The sequence below is a fragment of the Lethenteron reissneri genome, chromosome 69 (assembly GCF_015708825.2).
Source record: "Lethenteron reissneri isolate LAM-NWPU_2019-01 chromosome 69, ASM1570882v1, whole genome shotgun sequence".
NCBI lineage: Eukaryota > Metazoa > Chordata > Hyperoartia > Petromyzontiformes > Petromyzontidae > Lethenteron > Lethenteron reissneri.
In genome coordinates this window covers 2,838,462-2,857,171 of record NC_083847.1, presented here as the reverse complement: position 1 = coordinate 2,857,171, position 18,710 = coordinate 2,838,462, and the positions used below count along the sequence as shown (strand labels likewise).

General features: G+C 46.3%; 2 protein-coding genes across 3 annotated transcripts in view; one reads left to right on the top strand and one right to left on the bottom strand.

Moving 5' to 3' along the window:
• LOC133360786 (charged multivesicular body protein 1B1) overlaps window positions 1–18,710 on the top strand; it is a 406,386-nt gene that overhangs the window by 169,123 nt on the left and 218,553 nt on the right. The gene's annotated exons all lie outside the window — the stretch shown is intronic.
• On the bottom strand, window positions 2,585–17,788 carry LOC133360788 (hemagglutinin/amebocyte aggregation factor-like). The gene is made up of 5 exons (XM_061579666.1): window positions 17,636–17,788; window positions 14,814–14,916; window positions 10,654–10,848; window positions 4,205–4,357; window positions 2,585–3,461 (listed from the first exon to the last, which is right to left on the bottom strand). Exons 1-5 carry the CDS (start codon window positions 17,691–17,693, stop codon window positions 3,404–3,406), a joined length of 567 nt encoding a protein of 188 aa, XP_061435650.1. The 5' UTR covers window positions 17,694–17,788; the 3' UTR covers window positions 2,585–3,403.

Below are 18,710 nucleotides of genomic sequence, written 5' to 3'. Positions count from 1 at the left end.
CTTATCAACCTCTATCGTCAGCAGTGTGGATGTGTGTAGCGAAGTGCAATGCCCCCCCCCCTCTCTTCCCCTATCTCTACCCCCCCTCTCTCCCCCTATCTCTACCCCCTCCCTCGCCCCCCATTGTCTAACACACTTGGACTGCGCCCCTCGCCGCTCAGCTCGACCTCTATCTCGCGCTTTACTCCTATATTAGCATTGGCTGCCCCGCCCATGCTGTTAACATTCTTGGACTGTGCTGCTCGCCGCGCAGCTTCTTTGCTGCTGCCTTGCAACTCTCGTCCTCCGCCCACTCACAACTTTGGAAGCCCTTATAAGCAGTTGCATTTGGAGGCTTGCCCCCCATTTTCTCTCTGCCTGATGAAGACCGCTTGTGTTGCGATCGAAAGGTCGTGGGTTTTTTGTTTTTATTCTTAATTTTATTTTCTATCTACGTGACTTTACCAAAAGAACCAAAGAATAGGCAACAAAAATAATAAAGTTTGGAGACGATGAGTGGATACTCTGCGTTGTGTTCTGTCCTCCTGAGACGTGGGCGATGCCACAACAGATGAGTACCGGAGGTTTGTAAAACGGTGACATTTGAGTTCAAAGTGTTATTCCAATGAGCATTTGCATGCCTGCAATAATGACGAGACACGGGCCTACATCACCCTCCACGTCACAACACCCCAGCTCAGTCCCTCTTCAAGGAGAACACCTGAATTGAATTAGAATTTGGAATGTGCCCGATACTCTGAATTGGTTCCACACTGCTGGGCGTGGCCTGCCGTGCACGTGAGGCTTTGGGCTCTCATCTCTGTTAATCATTCACTGCCTTCACTTCTTCTTTCGTATGGCATTGTGAAAAGCAACAGTTAATGTTTTCCTAATTGTCACAAATGAATGCAAACGTTCCTCATCCAGTCCAATTATGTGGTTGACGCAGTGTGGATTTCAGCGATACCGCCAGGATGTGCATGGATGGAGCATTCATCGGCGATGTGCTCGATGGTTTGGACTTCTCCACAGTCGCAGTTGGGCGATTCTTTGATCTTCCATTTATGGAACGTGTATGAGCATCTGCCGTGTTGTGTTCGAGCGCGGTTCAGTGTGGTCGTCGTGGAAGAGAGAATCCTGCAGGAATCTATACTATTTGGCTCTTTCGGTAAAGTCACGTAGGTCGAAAAATAAAAAATCAAATATATAATGACGTTTCAATCGCAACACCAGCGATCGTCCTCATGCAGAAAAAATAATCCAGCAGAACTGCTGAACCAGGAAGAACACAGCGAGAGAGCTGCTGCAACAAGAGGTTATATATGTTGTCCAAGGGCAAGCAGGCGGGGTCCGAGCTGGAATGGCGTCCCATTCCCACACGCAAGCACATCAGTTGTGTTAATGGGGGAGATTAGGGAGAGATAGATTAGGGAGAGAGATTAGCATGTCAAAGTAAATGAACTTCCTTCGCCGCATAAAATTACAATGGATAACCATGGCAGATGCGAATACCTGAGGGACAATTAAAACGCTCCAATGTGCGGCTGGTCATCCAGAACAGTCCGTACAACGTATAACGATGCAATGCCCAATCCACAAATACGAAGGAGTCATCACAGCAATTCACTCTGCTACTCTTGTCGCGGCTATCTGGCTTGACCATCTGAACGTGAAATTATAGTTGTTGCTCTGCATCTAGCTCAGTAGCCACACGAAAGAAGAAGACTAGGGCCCCCTCACTGCCTCAATCTACTCATCATCACTGGCTCTCCCATTAGTGTCTAACCACCAGCAAACCTTGGCTGTCACCCTTCATTTAACGCTCTGACCGATGCTGACAGTTGCCATAAAAACACACTGCCATGTAGCATCGTTGGCTGTCTTCTGGACTATTGTAACACCATTCTTGTTCAGATATCAGATTTTAAAATATAAAAATTGCAGCGAATCCAAAATAGCCTGAAAAATACTGGCTTTGACACCAGGCACAGCCAGAATCATAATATTTTCAGAATCATAATCCTGGAGTAATCTAATGAGCTATGAAGCTCCACATTGCCAAGCAGTGTGGACTCCGCGACTGCACTAACAAACACCTTGCGCTTGCTGCCTGTCAAATCCAGAATCGCAGACAAAATTATCCTTCGTCACCATGACGTCTTTCAAATTCAGTCCCCATATTTCTTTGCTTTCCTTAAAACTCTGCGCACGGAGAAGTGCCCTGTTCTACGTGGCATGTCCCAATATTTGCCAATTGTTCCCATAATCAGGACTGTCATGGCTTGGGCAGTGTTTCTCAGTCGCTGCTTACATCATCTGGAACTCTCTCCCACTCCATGGGCAATGTGTTCAAACTCCCATCGACCTTCAGGAGCTGTTTGAAGTTGCTGCTGCTGCACTTGTGGAGCCTGGCACACGAAAACTCATGACCCCCTGTATGCCGCACCTCCGAGTTCGCAAATAGAACGATAATTGTATCCTTTTCGTGAAATCTGTGCGACATTACAAATAATTTGATCATGATGAAGGTACAAGGAACACTCCCCTGAGCCATCCCCACTCACACACGTGCTCCATCTCGATTTTAATCACATCCTATTTTAATTTGAATCGGTACAATCGATGATAAATCAAAGCCACTTGACCAATCATCAGGCGCGTGGAGCAGTTTGTGATTAATTTGAAATTTACAGGAAGTTGACTGCGCAGTTTGGTTATGCATGTCCATGTGGAGACAGTAGGGAGGGGTGGGTGAGCCACTGGAGCTTTGTGGCTTCGTAGTTGCAACATTTGGCAACTCCTCTGTAGTTAGTACACCACAGCTGTACAAAGCAGTCTTGGTGTTTCCAAGATGGCAGCAAACTTTTATTGGCGGGGACAGCAAGCGTCGTGTGATGAAGTGACATTTGCACGAGTTTGCTGATGCGTGTCTCTGTTGCAGATGTGTGGTTGAGCAGTGAGTTCGGTAGAGTGTCGATCATGTGAAAGCAAAGGCACGCTACTAAAAACTTCCACTCATTTGACATCAAGGCATCTCAACACCGACGGGACAAATACGTATACGTAGCAGAACGCTTTAAAAAACAGGGTTAAATCGGTTACACTTTCACATTTTGTCGAACATAATGAGCAGCCTGATCCTGAACTGTGCTCATAAATCTGCCCATGCGTTTAATGTGTTGTTTAATGTTTTGTATGTATAACATTGCTATCAATTGAGTGTCAGATGTACGCACTTCCACTTTGCTTTCAACGTTTCTAAGAAACAAAAGTGCTCCTTAACTTTGAACCAACCTCATAAGACGCTCGGTGCAAGTTGAAAAGCTGTGATGCATAACAGTTAATGCACGCGACAAATGCCATGAAAAGTAAGAGCGCATTTGTAGAAATAAACTCCACTGCATCATCCCTGACCACCCGACGCTTAGTAGCTGGTTCTGCACGACACCTTGGAGCAGTACTGGAATTTCCAGCGGCGGTCTCTGTAGGCATGAGAATAGAAAGCAAATAAATAAGATTGCACACGCACATTTATCCTTACTGACCCCGTACCCCTCTGAATATCTGTGATAAAGAGCTTCATAGCTCATCAGATTTCTCCTCGAGTCTAAAGATTCTGATTATTTACATTGAGGCACGGGGACGCCCTACATTGGGATGTTTGGCCAACTCCATCACTGAGTGTGTATACCACGTGAGAGTAGAGCGCAGTGGCCATGAATGCGGCGATGGCAATCTCATAGCCCAGCGGGCTAGGGAGACACTCGTTTGGGGCTGAGTCGACGTAAGAGAGGTTCAGATTCATCATCACTGGCGTTGGCCGTGAGCGGGATTCGAATTCGGGCCGCCGGGTTCGTAGCGAAGTGTACTCACCACTACACTACCGCTCCCCCATTACTAACGCACACAGTCTGCAGAACATGTCAGAGAACATATAAACGCAACACAGGCACCCGTCATGCTGTGATGCACGAACGTGACCACTGTGCCGCCACCCAGCCGCCCAATGGCCTTTAACATTGAACGCCATTGGAGCCTTTAACGTTGAACGCCATGGGAACCTTTAACATTGAACGCCATTGGAGCCTTTAACATTGAACGCCATGGGAACCTTTAACGTTGAACGCCATGGGAGCCTTTAACGTTGAACGCCATTGGGAGCCTTTAACGTTGAACCCTGTGGGAGCTTTTAACATTGAACCCCAGGGGCGATGGATGCACTCACTCGGCGACATTGCAGTGGTAGCTGTGCACCCCGGTCAGGTAATGGACGTCCGGGGCGACCCAGAAGAGCAGCAAGTGGAAGTCGTTGAGGTAGTCGGTCCACTGGCACACATCCATGCAGACGCCGGCCTGCATGGTGCAGGTGAACTTCCATCTGTCAAGGTCACGATCGCCAATAAATAATTCGGCTTTACCCTTTCCAGCTATAACAAAGCAGGCGTGAGGCGTTCAAACACCGAATAGACACACTCATTATTGTAAGGCATCGAGTCTGCATTCACCATACATCATGCTTGTGGGAAAATATGCAAACACGCGTGGCCTTGTCTCCGCACCAGTAGTAGACCAGAGAACAACGCCAAAAGGTGAACGGTACATGGACAGTGCAGACTAACGTGCTAATAAAACGGTGATAACGTATGGATTAAATCTTGACTTAAAGCTTTCGTGACTGCAGGAATTGATATTCTTTGGGTCTTTCGGTGAAGTCGCATAGATAGGTTCAAAGAAAAATAACCAAAAAAACAGATAAAGTCACGTAGAAAAATAATAATAATAGATCACGACGTTTCGATCGCCACACAAGCGGTCGTCCTTTTTTCCCACCTGAGGACGACCGCTTGTGTGGCGATCGACACATCGTGATCTATTATTTTTCTACGTGACTTTACCGAAAGATCCAAAGAGTATAAAATGAGGGTACCCCAATGGGTTCTCCCTTATCGCCAGTGTTAGCGAATGTTTTCATGGAGAAATTTGAGACAGATGCTATCCAAACCTCCACCCTACGTCCCTCCTTGTGGAAGAGATACGTAGATGACACGTTCGTCATCTGGCTTTTGCGTGTCGTCTGCTGGCTTTCGCGTACTTTTTGCAAATTTTAACTTTTTGCAAAATGTAACTTTGAAGAAAAAATGCGTATATTTATGGTATTAAACGAGAAAATACATTAATATTATACAGTACTGTACATATATTTTATGCATTTATGAATCACTAAACTTTCCGTGTGGTCTGCTGGCCTTCGCGTGTCGTCTGCGGCCTTCGCAAAACTCCAAAAAACTCCCCAAAATATCCGATTTAATTTCTTATGCCGAACCCGCGATATATCGAAACCGCGATGGGGAAAGCCGCGATGCAGAAAGGTCGACTGTAATAATCATCCTCGTCGTCACCATCATGACCAGGGGTCGGCAACCCGCGGCTCCAGAGCCGCGTGTGGCTCTTGAAGGGACTGCTCCGTGACGTTAAGCATTGAAGACCACCGTCTCATATTCGCCGTGCATTGCAGCTCTTGAAATTAACCTTATGGCGGGACCCCGGTGTCTCGAATAAACGGAAGTAAAAATCGTAATTAATGTATTTATTTTGGCGACTCCGTCCCATCACGCACATAAACGCCGCGACCCACAAGGCACGGATCATTCTGTTGTCATGTCGTCCAAGCGCAGCGAGGTCGAATGCGCAAAAGAAACAAAACTTTGATTAGCGCATCGTGTAGAGCTCGTCAAGAGGAAGAGATTGCCGTATCGTTCGCCTTCAACATACATACAATTACGTTGCAACGCAGTTTATGCGAAAGCCGGGGGCTTATAGGACCCCGGGGTTAAGGTTCAAATATTGAGGTTTTTTACAGAATGAGAAAAAATATTGCTCTTCTTGTTAATTTGGTTGCCGACCCGTGGCCATGACCGTAATCTGAAATGGAATGCATGGCATGGTGTTGTCATTTACAGACTAGCAGAGAGACCTCACTGCCAAGTCAGAATTAGCCATCAGAAGGCTGCCCATATATGAAACTCCTCCACTCTCTTCACGACTGCCCCAATCACCCACCCACTCGCACACTCACCCACCCGTTCGCATAAACACCCACCCATTCACACAATCACCCACCCATTCACACAATCACCCGCCCAGTCACCCACTCACTCACCAACCCACTCACTCACCAACCCACTCACTCAATCACCCATCCACTCACCCACCCATTCGCACGATCGCTTGGTACGTGAGTCGGCAACTAAAGAGTCAACATGCGGAAGTGGGGCTAGATTAATGACAGGCCAAGCCATAGCCATCATCGTCATCATGTGCCATAGTCTGTCACTCCTAGCCAGGGCCGGATTCTGACATTGCCGAGGCCCTAAGTTGCGTCAAGCTTAAGAGACCCCCTTCGAAGAGTTCCTATACAGGTGTAGGGGTGTTAAAGAGAGGGCCCGTTATGCATGGCAGCCTATGGAAAACAAACACAGTGGGCGGGGCTACGTAAGTGCACGAGGAGGTGCCCTCTACGACGTCCGAGCCAGACACCCTGGGGGGGGGCTGGTTCGAACGTTATGATCCCCCGGGGCCCCACTCCTCAGGGAGGGGTTGGGTATAAAAGGGGATGTTCAAAGGGCTCGAGTCAGTTATGTTTAAGCTAAGGGAAGAAGACTGAAGACGTCTTAGATAGAGCCCTGGACTCCCCTAGTTCGATGTCCTTTTCAGGGCCGGACAGGACTGAGCCAGCGGCGTGGTCCCGGAAGCCAGAGCCGGTGCTCTTGTAAGAGCTGGTCTGGAACTCCGGGTACCGGGCCCGACTTACCAGTGTCGGGCCAGTTAGCCTCCCCTAGCCCATTAGTGGAGGATTCGGGGCTAGGACAGAGTTAGCTAGGGGTGTATCCCGAGTTATACGGGTGAGGGGGCCGATACCCCCTCGAGTGTGTATATGCCCACTGTCGTATTGTGAAATAAATATACGTGTGCCTCAACCTCGGCGTCAAGCGTCTTCACCGGTACTTCACAGGCATTCATCTTATAGCGCTCAAGATGCGTTCTTTGTAAACGGAGCGTTATATGAAACAGAGCTTATAGGAGGTCATTATAACATCAGAATCAGAAGATGATCCGAAAAAACCAAAGAATAATTCCTGCAGTCACGAAAGCTCCAAAATTAAGATTGAACCACTTCTACGGGGAAGTTCCAAGTTTACCTTTTTCTCTCTCTCTGGGTTTCTTGTTCTCTCTCTCTGCCTGTATATTTAGTGTAATTTTCTCTGTCTACACTCGTTTTGTATCGTTCTTAGGTTCTGCTCTGTCTGTGTGTCTCCGTTCCTCTTTTTTATGTTTTGTCTTTCTTTGGAATTTTCACACTTAAATTCTAACTTAGCAATCTTTGAAATACGTAATCGACCAGGCAATGCGTTAATTGTGTGTTGACCGACTCTCTGTGTCGTTTTACATAACATTTCGATACTTTGCTAGGTTATTTAATTTAGTGTGTTCTGTCTCCCTCTAAGCCTGCTTACCTTACTCCCCTCCCTTCGTACTCATTGACATGTAAATGTTTTCCCTACCCCCTCCCTCTCTCTGCCTCCGCCCCCCTCTGTCTATTTAAGGCCACCCCACAGAGACGATCACCTCTCTCTGTACCTGGGTTGCTCTCTCTATGTATCTTGGTGATATCTGTCTGCTTATATGTCTGTCTATAGTTTTCTGGTTATATTCTATGTCGCTATTTCATTATACCTGATGATGATTGCTTGTGTTGCAATCGAAACGTCGTATGCTATTATTTAATTTATTATTTTATTTTTATACGTGACTTTACCGAAAAAACCAAAGAATAATTCCTGCAGTCACGAAAGCTCCAAAATTAAGATTGAACCACTTCTACGGGGAAGTTCCAAGTTTACCTTTTTCTCTCTCTCTGGGTTTCTTGTTCTCTCTCTCTGCCTGTATATTTAGTGTAATTTTCTCTGTCTACACTCGTTTTGTATCGTTCTTAGGTTCTGCTCTGTCTGTGTGTCTCCGTTCCTCTTTTTTTGTGTTTTGTCTTTCTTTGGAATTTTCACACTTAAATTCTAACTTAGCAATCTTTGAAATACGTAATCGACCAGGCAATGCGTTAATTGTGTGTTGACCGACTCTCTGTGTCGTTTTACATAACATTTCGATACTTTGCTAGGTTATTTAATTTAGTGTGTTCTGTCTCCCTCTAAGCCTGCTTACCTTACTCCCCTCCCTTCGTACTCATTGACATGTAAATGTTTTCCCTACCCCCTCCCTCTCTCTGCCTCCGCCCCCCTCTGTCTATTTAAGGCCACCCCACAGAGACGATCACCTCTCTCTGTACCTGGGTTGCTCTCTCTATGTATCTTGGTGATATCTGTCTGCTTATATGTCTGTCTATAGTTTTCTGGTTATATTCTATGTCGCTATTTCATTATACCTGATGATGATTGCTTGTGTTGCAATCGAAACGTCGTATGCTATTATTTAATTTATTATTTTATTTTTATACGTGACTTTACCGAAAAAAACAAAGAATAATAAGAACAGGTTTTCATCTGAGGACGGCCGCTTGCGTTGTGGCCGAAACGTCGTGAGAATTAGTTTATTATTTAGTATTTTTTTTTATTTTATTATTTCCCTTCTACGTGACTTTACCGAAAGAACCAAGAAGATGAATCCCTGCAGTCACGAAAGCTTTAAATCGAAAAGTAGAGAGAGTGTTAGAGTGGTGATCCCCAGAGAAGAGACACCATGGTTCGTTCCATAACTTTGGAGCAACAGTAGCTGAAAAGCTCTTGAAGCAAATTGCGTATCGGAATCATAGAATAAAAAATCAGACACGCGTCGCAGATTTTTTGTGGGGGGATTTTGTAAAGGCACTAATACATCTGACATATAAAGTGCAGAGCTTTGGATACATTTCTTTATGAATGAGCACCGCCCAATGATAGCTTCTTCGTGCTTCCAGAGACATTAGCCCAGTCATGGAATCAGGTCTCAATGATGCGTCCTATACGGAGCATGGTAGACCGGTTAGGTTTGTTTAAGAGTGAAGACAAAGCAGCCCCGTATGCAACGTCACAGTAGTCAAACAATGAAATAACGATACTCTTTGGTTCTTTCGCTGAAGTCACGTGGGTAGAAAAAAGAATCGATCACGACGTTGCGATCAAAACGTCCTGATCGATTATTTTTTCTACCCACGTTACTTTACCGAAAGAACCAAAGAGTATGGATTCCTGCAGTCACGAAAGCTTCAAATCAAGAATGAAATAACTGCATCTTGAATAATCTTTCGACGGATTAAAACAGGAAAGCAAGCGCTTGTGTCTGTACACGTATCCTTACATTTAAGCTTGTTGAATAACTGATCAATATGCATATGAAAAGAGGAAGATGAATCAATAAAATAAACTCGAATGGTCAGTCTGTTCAATGATTTGTCCATTCAGTGCCACAATCGAGAACACCACACGTCTTCTTCGGATAAAAAGCCATACATTTAATTTTACTCATGTTATGAACAAGTTTTAAAGTTAACAGTCGTACTTGAATAACCTCAAAATTATTTTGCAAGTTGTTGTGCAAATCATTAGGTGAAAACCCTTTAGCTAATATAAAGTGTCGTCTGCAAAAATGTTTGTCATTATTTTAGACCATTACCTAAATTATTGATATATGAATCCTGCGGCACTCCTTTTGATATCCTAATCTGACCAGATGATATGTTATCAAAAGAATCAACCTAATGTCGACATGGTTCCAAAAGAGATGCGCTCGTAACGTGGTATCCAGAACCTAAACAAAGGATGTTCAGTAACCCATTGCACATCAATACTGTGCAACCATCGGTATGAAAAGTAATTGCATATTATTGATATATTACCTTGGATATTATACTATATGTATTATTAGTTGTTTATCATGTAAAAATTTGCTTACACCTGTATATAAAAATGTCGCCATAAATACGGTATGTGGGGGGGGGGATATATTGCTAGAGTACACAAGAAAGAGACGAGCCAGTCAAGGACGCTTACGCTTGGACGCAATCTAGCACCTGCATGTTCGCCGTGCAACATAAACAATGTTGGGTCCCAGTGGTAAAGTTGGTGAATCTCGAGAACGTTGAGGTACTCATAACTTAGAAGGGGATTGGGCATCAGCAAGTTGAGTACATTCGAGCGAAAGTACGTACAGCGAGAGGACGTAAATGAGTTACATCTGACAACGTGACGTCGCAGCGTGAAGCCCCCCAAAGCGCGGGGCCCGGGGAGGTCGTCCCGATGATTCACCATACCCGAGGGACGGCTCTGGTAGCGGGATCCTCTTGAAAAAGAAAGCCTTGTGACTCAGTAAGGGTTTGCAAGCTAATTCAAGGGCAGTACAACACCATTGTTTAGCCGACCGCTGGTGGTGGCTGTGCACTCCGCCTGCAGTAATTCAGTGCTGTGGAGGCAGCAGCTTATAGCAAGGTTACACGGTATGCGTAAAACGGACTGGGTATCAGTAAGTTTGAGTTACGTTATTTCGAAAGTATGCAAAACGCGAGGGCGTGAATCAGGGTGTTACTTTATTTCAAGCGCCAACCTCAGAATCTTTATTTATCAGAAGTTTTAATTCGAAATCCGATGAGCTGTGGGGGTCTTTTTCCACAGGTGTCCAGAACCTCACCTGCGATCCTCCGCCCAGTTGTCATGGTAGCTCCCTATAGCCGTGACCACGGAGTTGACGGGGCAGGTGAAGTTAACCTCCCCGTCGAAAGCGTTCACGTAGTCGCCCTTTTGGGAGGAGATGGAGTGGCTCGTGTCGAATGTCGGCTTGCAGTAGAAGTCCCACAGCCGGTCCTTGAAATATCTGTTTTCGATGCTAGACAAAGACAAAGATCCCCCGTGTATCCTTGAACACGACTGGTGGCCAACCATCCAACAAAGACTCTTGTCACTGCATCGCGCACATTCTGCGGTTGTCTGGAACGCCCTTACATCCAATATTAGGAAGGGACTAGAGCTATGGGGCCGTCCATAAATGACGCCACACACCTTGGGGGGGGGGGGGGTCAGACATTTGTGACGATGTGTGACGAGGGGGGGGGGTTTGAGAAATGTGACAACACGTTCTACTTAATAAATAGACTTTTTAATAAATGTTTTCTCCTACAACATCAGAGCGCAGAGCCACATTAAATACGCACTACAATGACAATAGTTTAAAGCGATTTGAAGCATGTTTTAAAAAAATTAGGGGGGGGCGAGCTTTGTGACGTAATATTTGAGGGGGGTCTGACTTTTTGTGACGCCGTGTGACTGGGGGGGGGGGGCAAAAATCGTCCAAAATCGCGTGGCGTCATTTATGGACGGCCCCTATGCAATCAATTTTAAATCATCTCGATTGAAAACTAATTTCTTTAGAAATGCGTTTTGAATTTAGTTTGTTGTCCTTCCCCCGCACCTCCGATTAGCACGGTTGGCCCCGCACGGTGAAAAAGACGTTCAACATACATACACATACCTCGAGGGGTGGTGGGCCAGCACCACGCTCAGCCACCTTTGTCTCTCAAGTGGCCATTATGACACACCAGGTACATATGCTGACACCGCCAATTAGCATGGTTGGCTACATACCGGGTGAAATAAGTTCAACATACATACATTCATGATTCAACCTCGGGGAAGCCCAGGACCCGTTCAGATAATCGTCACTGGTTTTGACTGTGAGCAGGAATCGAATGTGGCTCACCGATTTAAAGCTTTGGTGACTGTGTAGTGTTGTAAAGGACGGACTCTAAACTTCTTTATGGCACACACTGTTTATTATCTTAACACACAGTCTCCTGACCCTGCACAGCTCACACTCACTCTTCGCTCCTATTCTACGAAGGTACAGCCTTCGGACTTGCTGTCTATCTAATCTTCCCGCTAGCCTCGCGTCCTCCGGCTGGGACCTAGGGGAGGCACACTGACCTGCCGCTGGCCCGGCGGGTCCCCGACCTCTGGTCGCTCAGGACTTTCGCCCTCACAAGGGCGGGAAGGCTGGGAGCCAGGGTCCTATCCAGGACCTATCTCCCCTGACCACTGGTTACACTGAGCCCCAGCCCTGATAAGGGCTGGAAGGCTTGGTCCAGGGTCCTAGTTGTCTTCAGCCGACTTGAGTCTTCGTGTAGCAGAACTAACCAAGAGCTCTCAGCGCTCTGGCTTTTATACCTGTTCGTGACCGGGTAGTCCAATCCCCGGCCACCTTGTGGAACCCTCCGATTGGTCCTTCCCAATCTAGCGTTTGGATCCTACCTCACCCCATTTGACCCTGACCGTTTGAGTGGGAAAACCTTGTTTACGATCCACTCTCTCAGTTTGCGAGCAGCGAGTAGTTAACACCACTACAACTGCAAGGATTCATACTCTTAGTAATTTCGGTAAAGTCACGTAGGTAAAAAATGAAATTAAAAAATAAAATAAAAATCACGACGTTTCGGAGGCAACACAAGTCTCCGTCATCAGGTGGGACCGTCACAGCCAGATTTGCTGCATCAAGTGAGGCAGGGATTCAAGATGCAAGCTCTTAAATACAAGTTGAGGGGGAGGAGAGGGGGGGGAGCTTATCAGAATGTGGTAGCCAATGAATGGAACGTATCGGGAGGGGGGGGGGCTAAAAGACCGTGATGATAGGTACAAACTTAGTATTCATTGGAAAGATGTTATTAACCATGCAAAAAAGATTTAACTACACATTTTGGACCATCTTATCTGACAGGCACTATTTTACTTTACCGAGTGTTAACATCCCCAGCGTTTAACAGTACTCTCTTTATTGTCAGCCAACACTGGTATAAATGTAGTGTATGAACTTGGCGGGAGACGACTTCACGGGTTGCACACTCTTTATTAACACCAACTTATATTACACGGGTGGCTAACTGCAGCCTAACCCACGGGGTTCCCCTGGCTACAACCTCACAGGCTCTTACGCCCCGTAGCTTCTCGGAACCCACCCGGCTGGGGTGTCCGTCTCGACTCTGGGTCCCACAGCCTCGTCCCACATGGACGTCAGACCACGGGTCCCACAGTCTCGCCTCCGAGCCACACAGGGTCCCGGCCCTTACAAGGACAGCGGGACTAGGGGTCTTAGGGCCCTACCTCTTCAACTCCGTCTTCGATCTTCAACTGGTTATCAACTCTCCGAGTGCTCCCGCGCGTCCCCCTTTATAGTCCTCCATGCGGATGTCGCTGAGAGCACCCACCCCAGTTGACCAATCACTGCGCGCTGCCCACGATCCTATTTCCACATTGTGTCAGCGCGCACAACCACGCACCCCGCGCCGCCCCGTGATCCATCACTGTCGGCGCGCGTCAACACCACCACTCTTGATGTAGCCACGCCCGGCGCGCTCACACACACGCCGCCCCTTTGTCAGCGCGTACCGCCACTACATAAACATGGGCATTTTCGTTCTCTTCTATCATGTGCACCAACAGGTGCTTGTGCACAGGCATGTCCACGTACACGTGCACCCCGTACTCTCTTTTAGCCCCCCCCCTTCCAATACGTTATCATGGGCACCAACAGGGACTTGCGCACAAACACGTCCACGTCGACGCCTACGAGCACCTCGTGCTCTCTTTTAGCCCCGCCCCCCCCTGATACGTTCCATTCATTGGCTACCACATTCTGATAAGCCCCCCCCCCTCTCCTCCCCCTCAACTTGTATTTAAAAGCTTGCATCTTGAATCCCCGCCTCACTTGATGCAGCAAATCTGGTTGTGACGGTCCCACCTGATGACGGAGACTTGTGTTACCTCCGAAACGTCGTGATTTTATTATTTTATTTTTTATTAATTTTAATTTAATGTTTTACCTACGTGACTTTACCGAAAGAACTAAGAGTATGTGGCTCACCGAGTTCGTAGCGCAACGCACTAACCGTTGTGCTGCCGCTCCCAAAACGCAGACAAACACCCTCACTGATGTACACACTGATTGAGCTTTAATGCATCATGAGACTCACGACCCTGCAGAAGAAGAGTGGTTGCCACACCCTGAACACTGAGTTACCACATACCTAAGCAGCTTTTGTTTGGTTGGATAGAGGGGGGTAAAACGGGCGCGGCACGGGCGAGTGAAGAGATTGACTCGTGCTGTACGTGAGCAGATGGAGCTGAATGGATTTGCTGACGACTGGGACCCGCAGTGTCAAGATCGATCTCTATTGAGGAGACTCGCAAAGGACGCTGCTACTGGGCAGTTGAGGCAGTCGCTCTCCAGCAACAGCAGAGGGCATAGGAGTGACGCTCGCAACTACGAGTGGAGCGCAGGGGCTGATAAAAACACAGCAAGTTGGCACAGTGGGGGGGGGGGGGCACAGGTGGTGCATCAGCCAGTCATCTCAGTCAATCAACGCATGGCACCTGAGTCTACCCCGTGACCTCCTGCCAGCGAGCCGTCGACACTTCAGGTGGCCTTAAATTGCACATCGGCTGGCACCGGCGCCGTGGTGAGTGGGCGGCTGTATTGTTGAGGGAGGAGTGCTGTGGTGGTTAGCGCGACACTGCACCACAAACCAGGCAACCTGAGTTCGATGCCTGCTCACGGCCACCAACACCAGTGGCGATTATCTGAACCATTCTTATGCCTCCCCTAGGTCGACTCAGCCTCAAATGAGTACCTGGTGCGCTGTGTAGTAGACGTCGCCGCTGGGGAGACAAAGGCGGCCGGGTGTCGTGCTAGCCACCTAACCCCACGTGTGACACAGTGCTGGCCTTCATAGGTGCTACTACTCGCTAACAGCACCTGCCCCAACAGTCTGTTAAAGGCTATACGGGGGATCTTTGTCTTTGTACCTGTAAATGAGGTAGATGGACTGGTGATCGGGACAAGAGAAGTCGATGGGGTTGTCATATGAATTCACGAAACGTTTGTGCAGTGACCGCAGTCCATTGCCATCTGCACGGAACATGGACGGGGCAATGAATATCAGCACAGCAGTGAATCACACTGAACAGAGAATATCAGGGAACACGAATCTCAATAGACAGTTAATCCCACTAACAGTGAATCCCTAGAGACACCAAAGATGAAAAACAATCTCCATAAACAAATTATGTAAAAAATCAAATGAATTTCAATACAGTGAATCTCAAGGGGAAAAGCCTCGTAGGCCGCGGAGTATGTCAATGGGAGAGTGGTGGTAGGAGACTTGCAGCCGAGCAAAGAATCCATTCCCTGCTTACTCTTAGTACCTTTCACGCGACGGTCAATGGTATAGTGTATAGCAGATTGTATAATAATAAATAGTATAAAAGTGTAATGTTGAATATAATGTATAAGGTAATATACAATATCGTTATTGTATAGTGAATATACAGCAGTGTGGTATACAGTAGGGTGGGTAGAATAATACATAGTGTAATATTACAATGTATAGTAATACAGTATATAATTTAATGTTGGGTTTGTCTATGGCAGTATATAGTACGGGGTAGACCCGTGTGATGTAAGAGAAAAAAGTTTAGCTGGAGGCATATTATATTTTTTGCGACATAGAATTGTAATGTATGACTTACTGTTAGTAGCTCAGCTTATTGGAGAGTATATTTAGTATACTGATGATACTGATGTAGTTTATCTTTTAGTTTTTTACGTGGTGGTTTAGTTGCTGCAGCTCCATACTATTATCATTCCTTCCCTTTATTAATGCTAACTCTACTCCCTCCCTTTGATGCTTCTAATCCTGCATAATGCACGGGCATAATATGACTTTGAAACCCCCCGCCCACCTCCTACGCATTCCACAAGTAGTGACTAATCCCATATCTGCATTTCCCATAAATATGCTAAATTCTTCTTGATATGCAAATTCCTTTGTCAAGGCGCTCTTCCCCCTCCAACCCAGCTTAAATATACGCCGCCAAGCCTGGTGGTGTTCATTCAGACGCTGTCTTTCCGACAGACCTGTTCTTCACCTGAGGACGGCTGCTTGCGTTGTGGCCGAAACGTCGTGAGAATTATTGTATTATGTTTTAGTTGTATTATTTTATTATTTCCCTTCTACGTGACTTTACTGAAAGAACCAAGAAGATGAATCCCTGCAGTCACGAAAGCTTTAAATCAACAAGCATGTTTGTTCCGCATGTATTACCTCAAGCATGATGTGTGGTTAATGCAGACTTCATTATGCCTTGTGATCGGTGTCTATTTGGTGTTTGAACATCGCAACACCTCCTGTATTGTTATTATTGCCGAGGGTTAATCGCTGTGTCGATTCATTGCCGACCCATGGCTTGAGTAATCCCATTAGTAAAACTTCCCGCGGAACGTGTGTTTACGGTAGACGGTGGTTAATCTTGCACTGGTCAACACACTTTTGCGGGCATAAGGTATTTTGGGGTGCTGATTCCAAATCTGGCATCAGTTTTTGTCTATCACATCAGGTTTTTGAGATATCAAATATTGCATTTTCAATAAAAACTGCAGAAGAAAAATATTAAATAAATGTGGATATCTACATAAAATGATATTATAAACACACTATCCTAAAAATGCAGCACCATATTTTAACACTAAAGCAGTCACTGACTCGCAACAACTTGCAATCATAAGTGACAGAGTTAATTTCGGGTAAAATCAATGAAAATGGGGTATGCCGATAGCATAAAATGAGATGTGAGAGCAAATCTGAGATCAGATTTGGAATCAGCACCCTGAAATTAGTCTAAAACAGCTGCAAAAGTCAAGGCCAGATATTTTTTTTTATATGTCACTATCATTAAAAGTTATAGGTGTTTTATTTATAAAATGCTTTAACACATGTATCATGTGTACAGTATCATTAAGGCTATTACAAACCTGTCAACCGCTCATCAGTGCCGACCTTATTACAGACCAATTCAGACCTTATTGGTCACCCCGTGCCCTTATAAATCTCAATGTTCATCCTACAAAGTCCCATCACAGGGGAGAAACACAAATAGACACAATTTTCGTTGTTGCCCGTATTGAAATGGCTGTATGCCATCTGCACCTAAAAACACAATTTCAATGTCCAAGAATACGAGGTAAACCGTATGCGTTGACAGGTTTGCTATTACGGATACCCCAATGAAGCCATCGTATATCGCTCATAGGTTGAACAAAATAGCGTTCATAAGTTTAAAAAAACCTTCTATAGCGCTGTTTCCTATTGCACTCCGTTTACCAAGAAGGCATCCTGAGTGGTATAGCAGGTTATGCCTCTTTTTAAATCCTTTATATTAAGTTCGCTTGCTTGCTTGCTTGCGTGCTTGCGTGCTTGCTTGCTTACGACCGTGCAAATATTTCGGTCGTTTTTTAACCCACTTCCCGTGATACAATCGAGCTGACATTTTCCACACAGACTCGTTGTGCGTGACAATTTATTTTCGTGAAAAAAAATTCCCAAATTTTACACTGTTTAGGGGGGTAAAAAATATTTAATTACCAATTGCTTAATGTTGGCAGACAATCATCTGACCCATAGGTGGCAGCCATCTCAAGCCAGAGGACGAGAGGACTCTAGCCGCCACGCATATAAAGGATTTAGAGTGAAAAACTTTGTTTTTACGGGTAAATTTTTGTGCTGATGATGATGCTGCTATTGATAATGCTGTTTGATGATGATGCTGATGACAGTGATGGCTGCACTCACTCAGGGGTTGCGCCTCTTTGCCGACCACCAGAGCCAGGAGAAGGAGGAGAAGCAGCATGGTCGTGATGGATGAGGGTTGGGAAGTGGAATGTTGTGGCTTCTCCCTCGTGAACCCCCTCCCCTTTAATAGAACCCCGTGACTGCAATCTCCAACTCTTGCACCACCGCTCGGCCAACGCTGAGTGAGCGAGTGGCAAAGTCTAATCGCGGATAATTTATTCGCCTGCTTCACTAATCTCCCCACTATGTAAACAAAACATCTTATTGTTGTTAAACGAGTTTGTGTACACATACAATCAACCTCAAATGTGTTCTTGTCAGACTGAGTTATGGGTTAAATACGGTAAGTCCTTGCTTAATGAGTGGTTTTCACACGATGCTTCATCGCTACAATGCGGTTTTTACATTAGCGAACACTTTTCCCACAAGGCGGTAGGTCAGAGGAGTGACACTCACAACAACGAGCGGAGCGCCGGGTGAATAAAACACCAGCGATTCAGCACATTAGGAGGCACAGGTGGTGCATCTGCCAGCCATCTCAGTCAACCAACGGCACCTGCCAGCGAGCCTTCGACGCTTCACGTGGACTCGGAGTGCACCTAGCCTGGCACAAGTGCCGTGGTGACACCACAGACACGATGTTGTTGTGGGTACGGGGGTGTGTGGCGGGGGAGCGGTAGTGGTCAGCTTGCTGCACTACGAACCCGGTTATCCCAGTGATGATTATTTGAATCGGTCCTGGGCCTCCCCTAGGTAAACTCAGCCTCAGATGAGTACCTGGAGCCATTGGGAAGACAAAGGCAGCCGGGTGTTGTTGCTGGCTATGATGGCCGTGCCCGGCCTTCCTAGGTACTACTACTCGCGAGCAGCTAGGCAACACGGCGGACCCGTGTCTTTGTCTTTATACTCAAGTTTCGATTGGTTTATTCATTGCGGGACGCTCACAATAAGTGACCGGGTGTGTGGTTCCCTCTGTAGTTTGTCTACTTTCTGTAGCAGGTTGCATTCTCTCTGACACACAACGCTAATATTTGCCAAGAGATAGGGGAGACTTTGTGTCCACATAGCGTGTTTA

Coding starts and splice junctions, on each gene's coding strand:
- LOC133360788 (XM_061579666.1), bottom strand. CDS start 17,693: ATGCTGCTTCTCCTCCTTCTCCTGGCTCTGGTGGTCGGCAAAGAGGCG. Junction 4,358..10,653: donor AACTGGGCGGAGGATCGCAG/GTGAGGTTCTGG, acceptor TGACCTTGACAG/ATGGAAGTTCACCTGCACCA. Junction 3,462..4,204: donor TACCACTGCAATGTCGCCGA/GTGAGTGCATCC, acceptor TCATGCCTACAG/AGACCGCCGCTGGAAATTCC.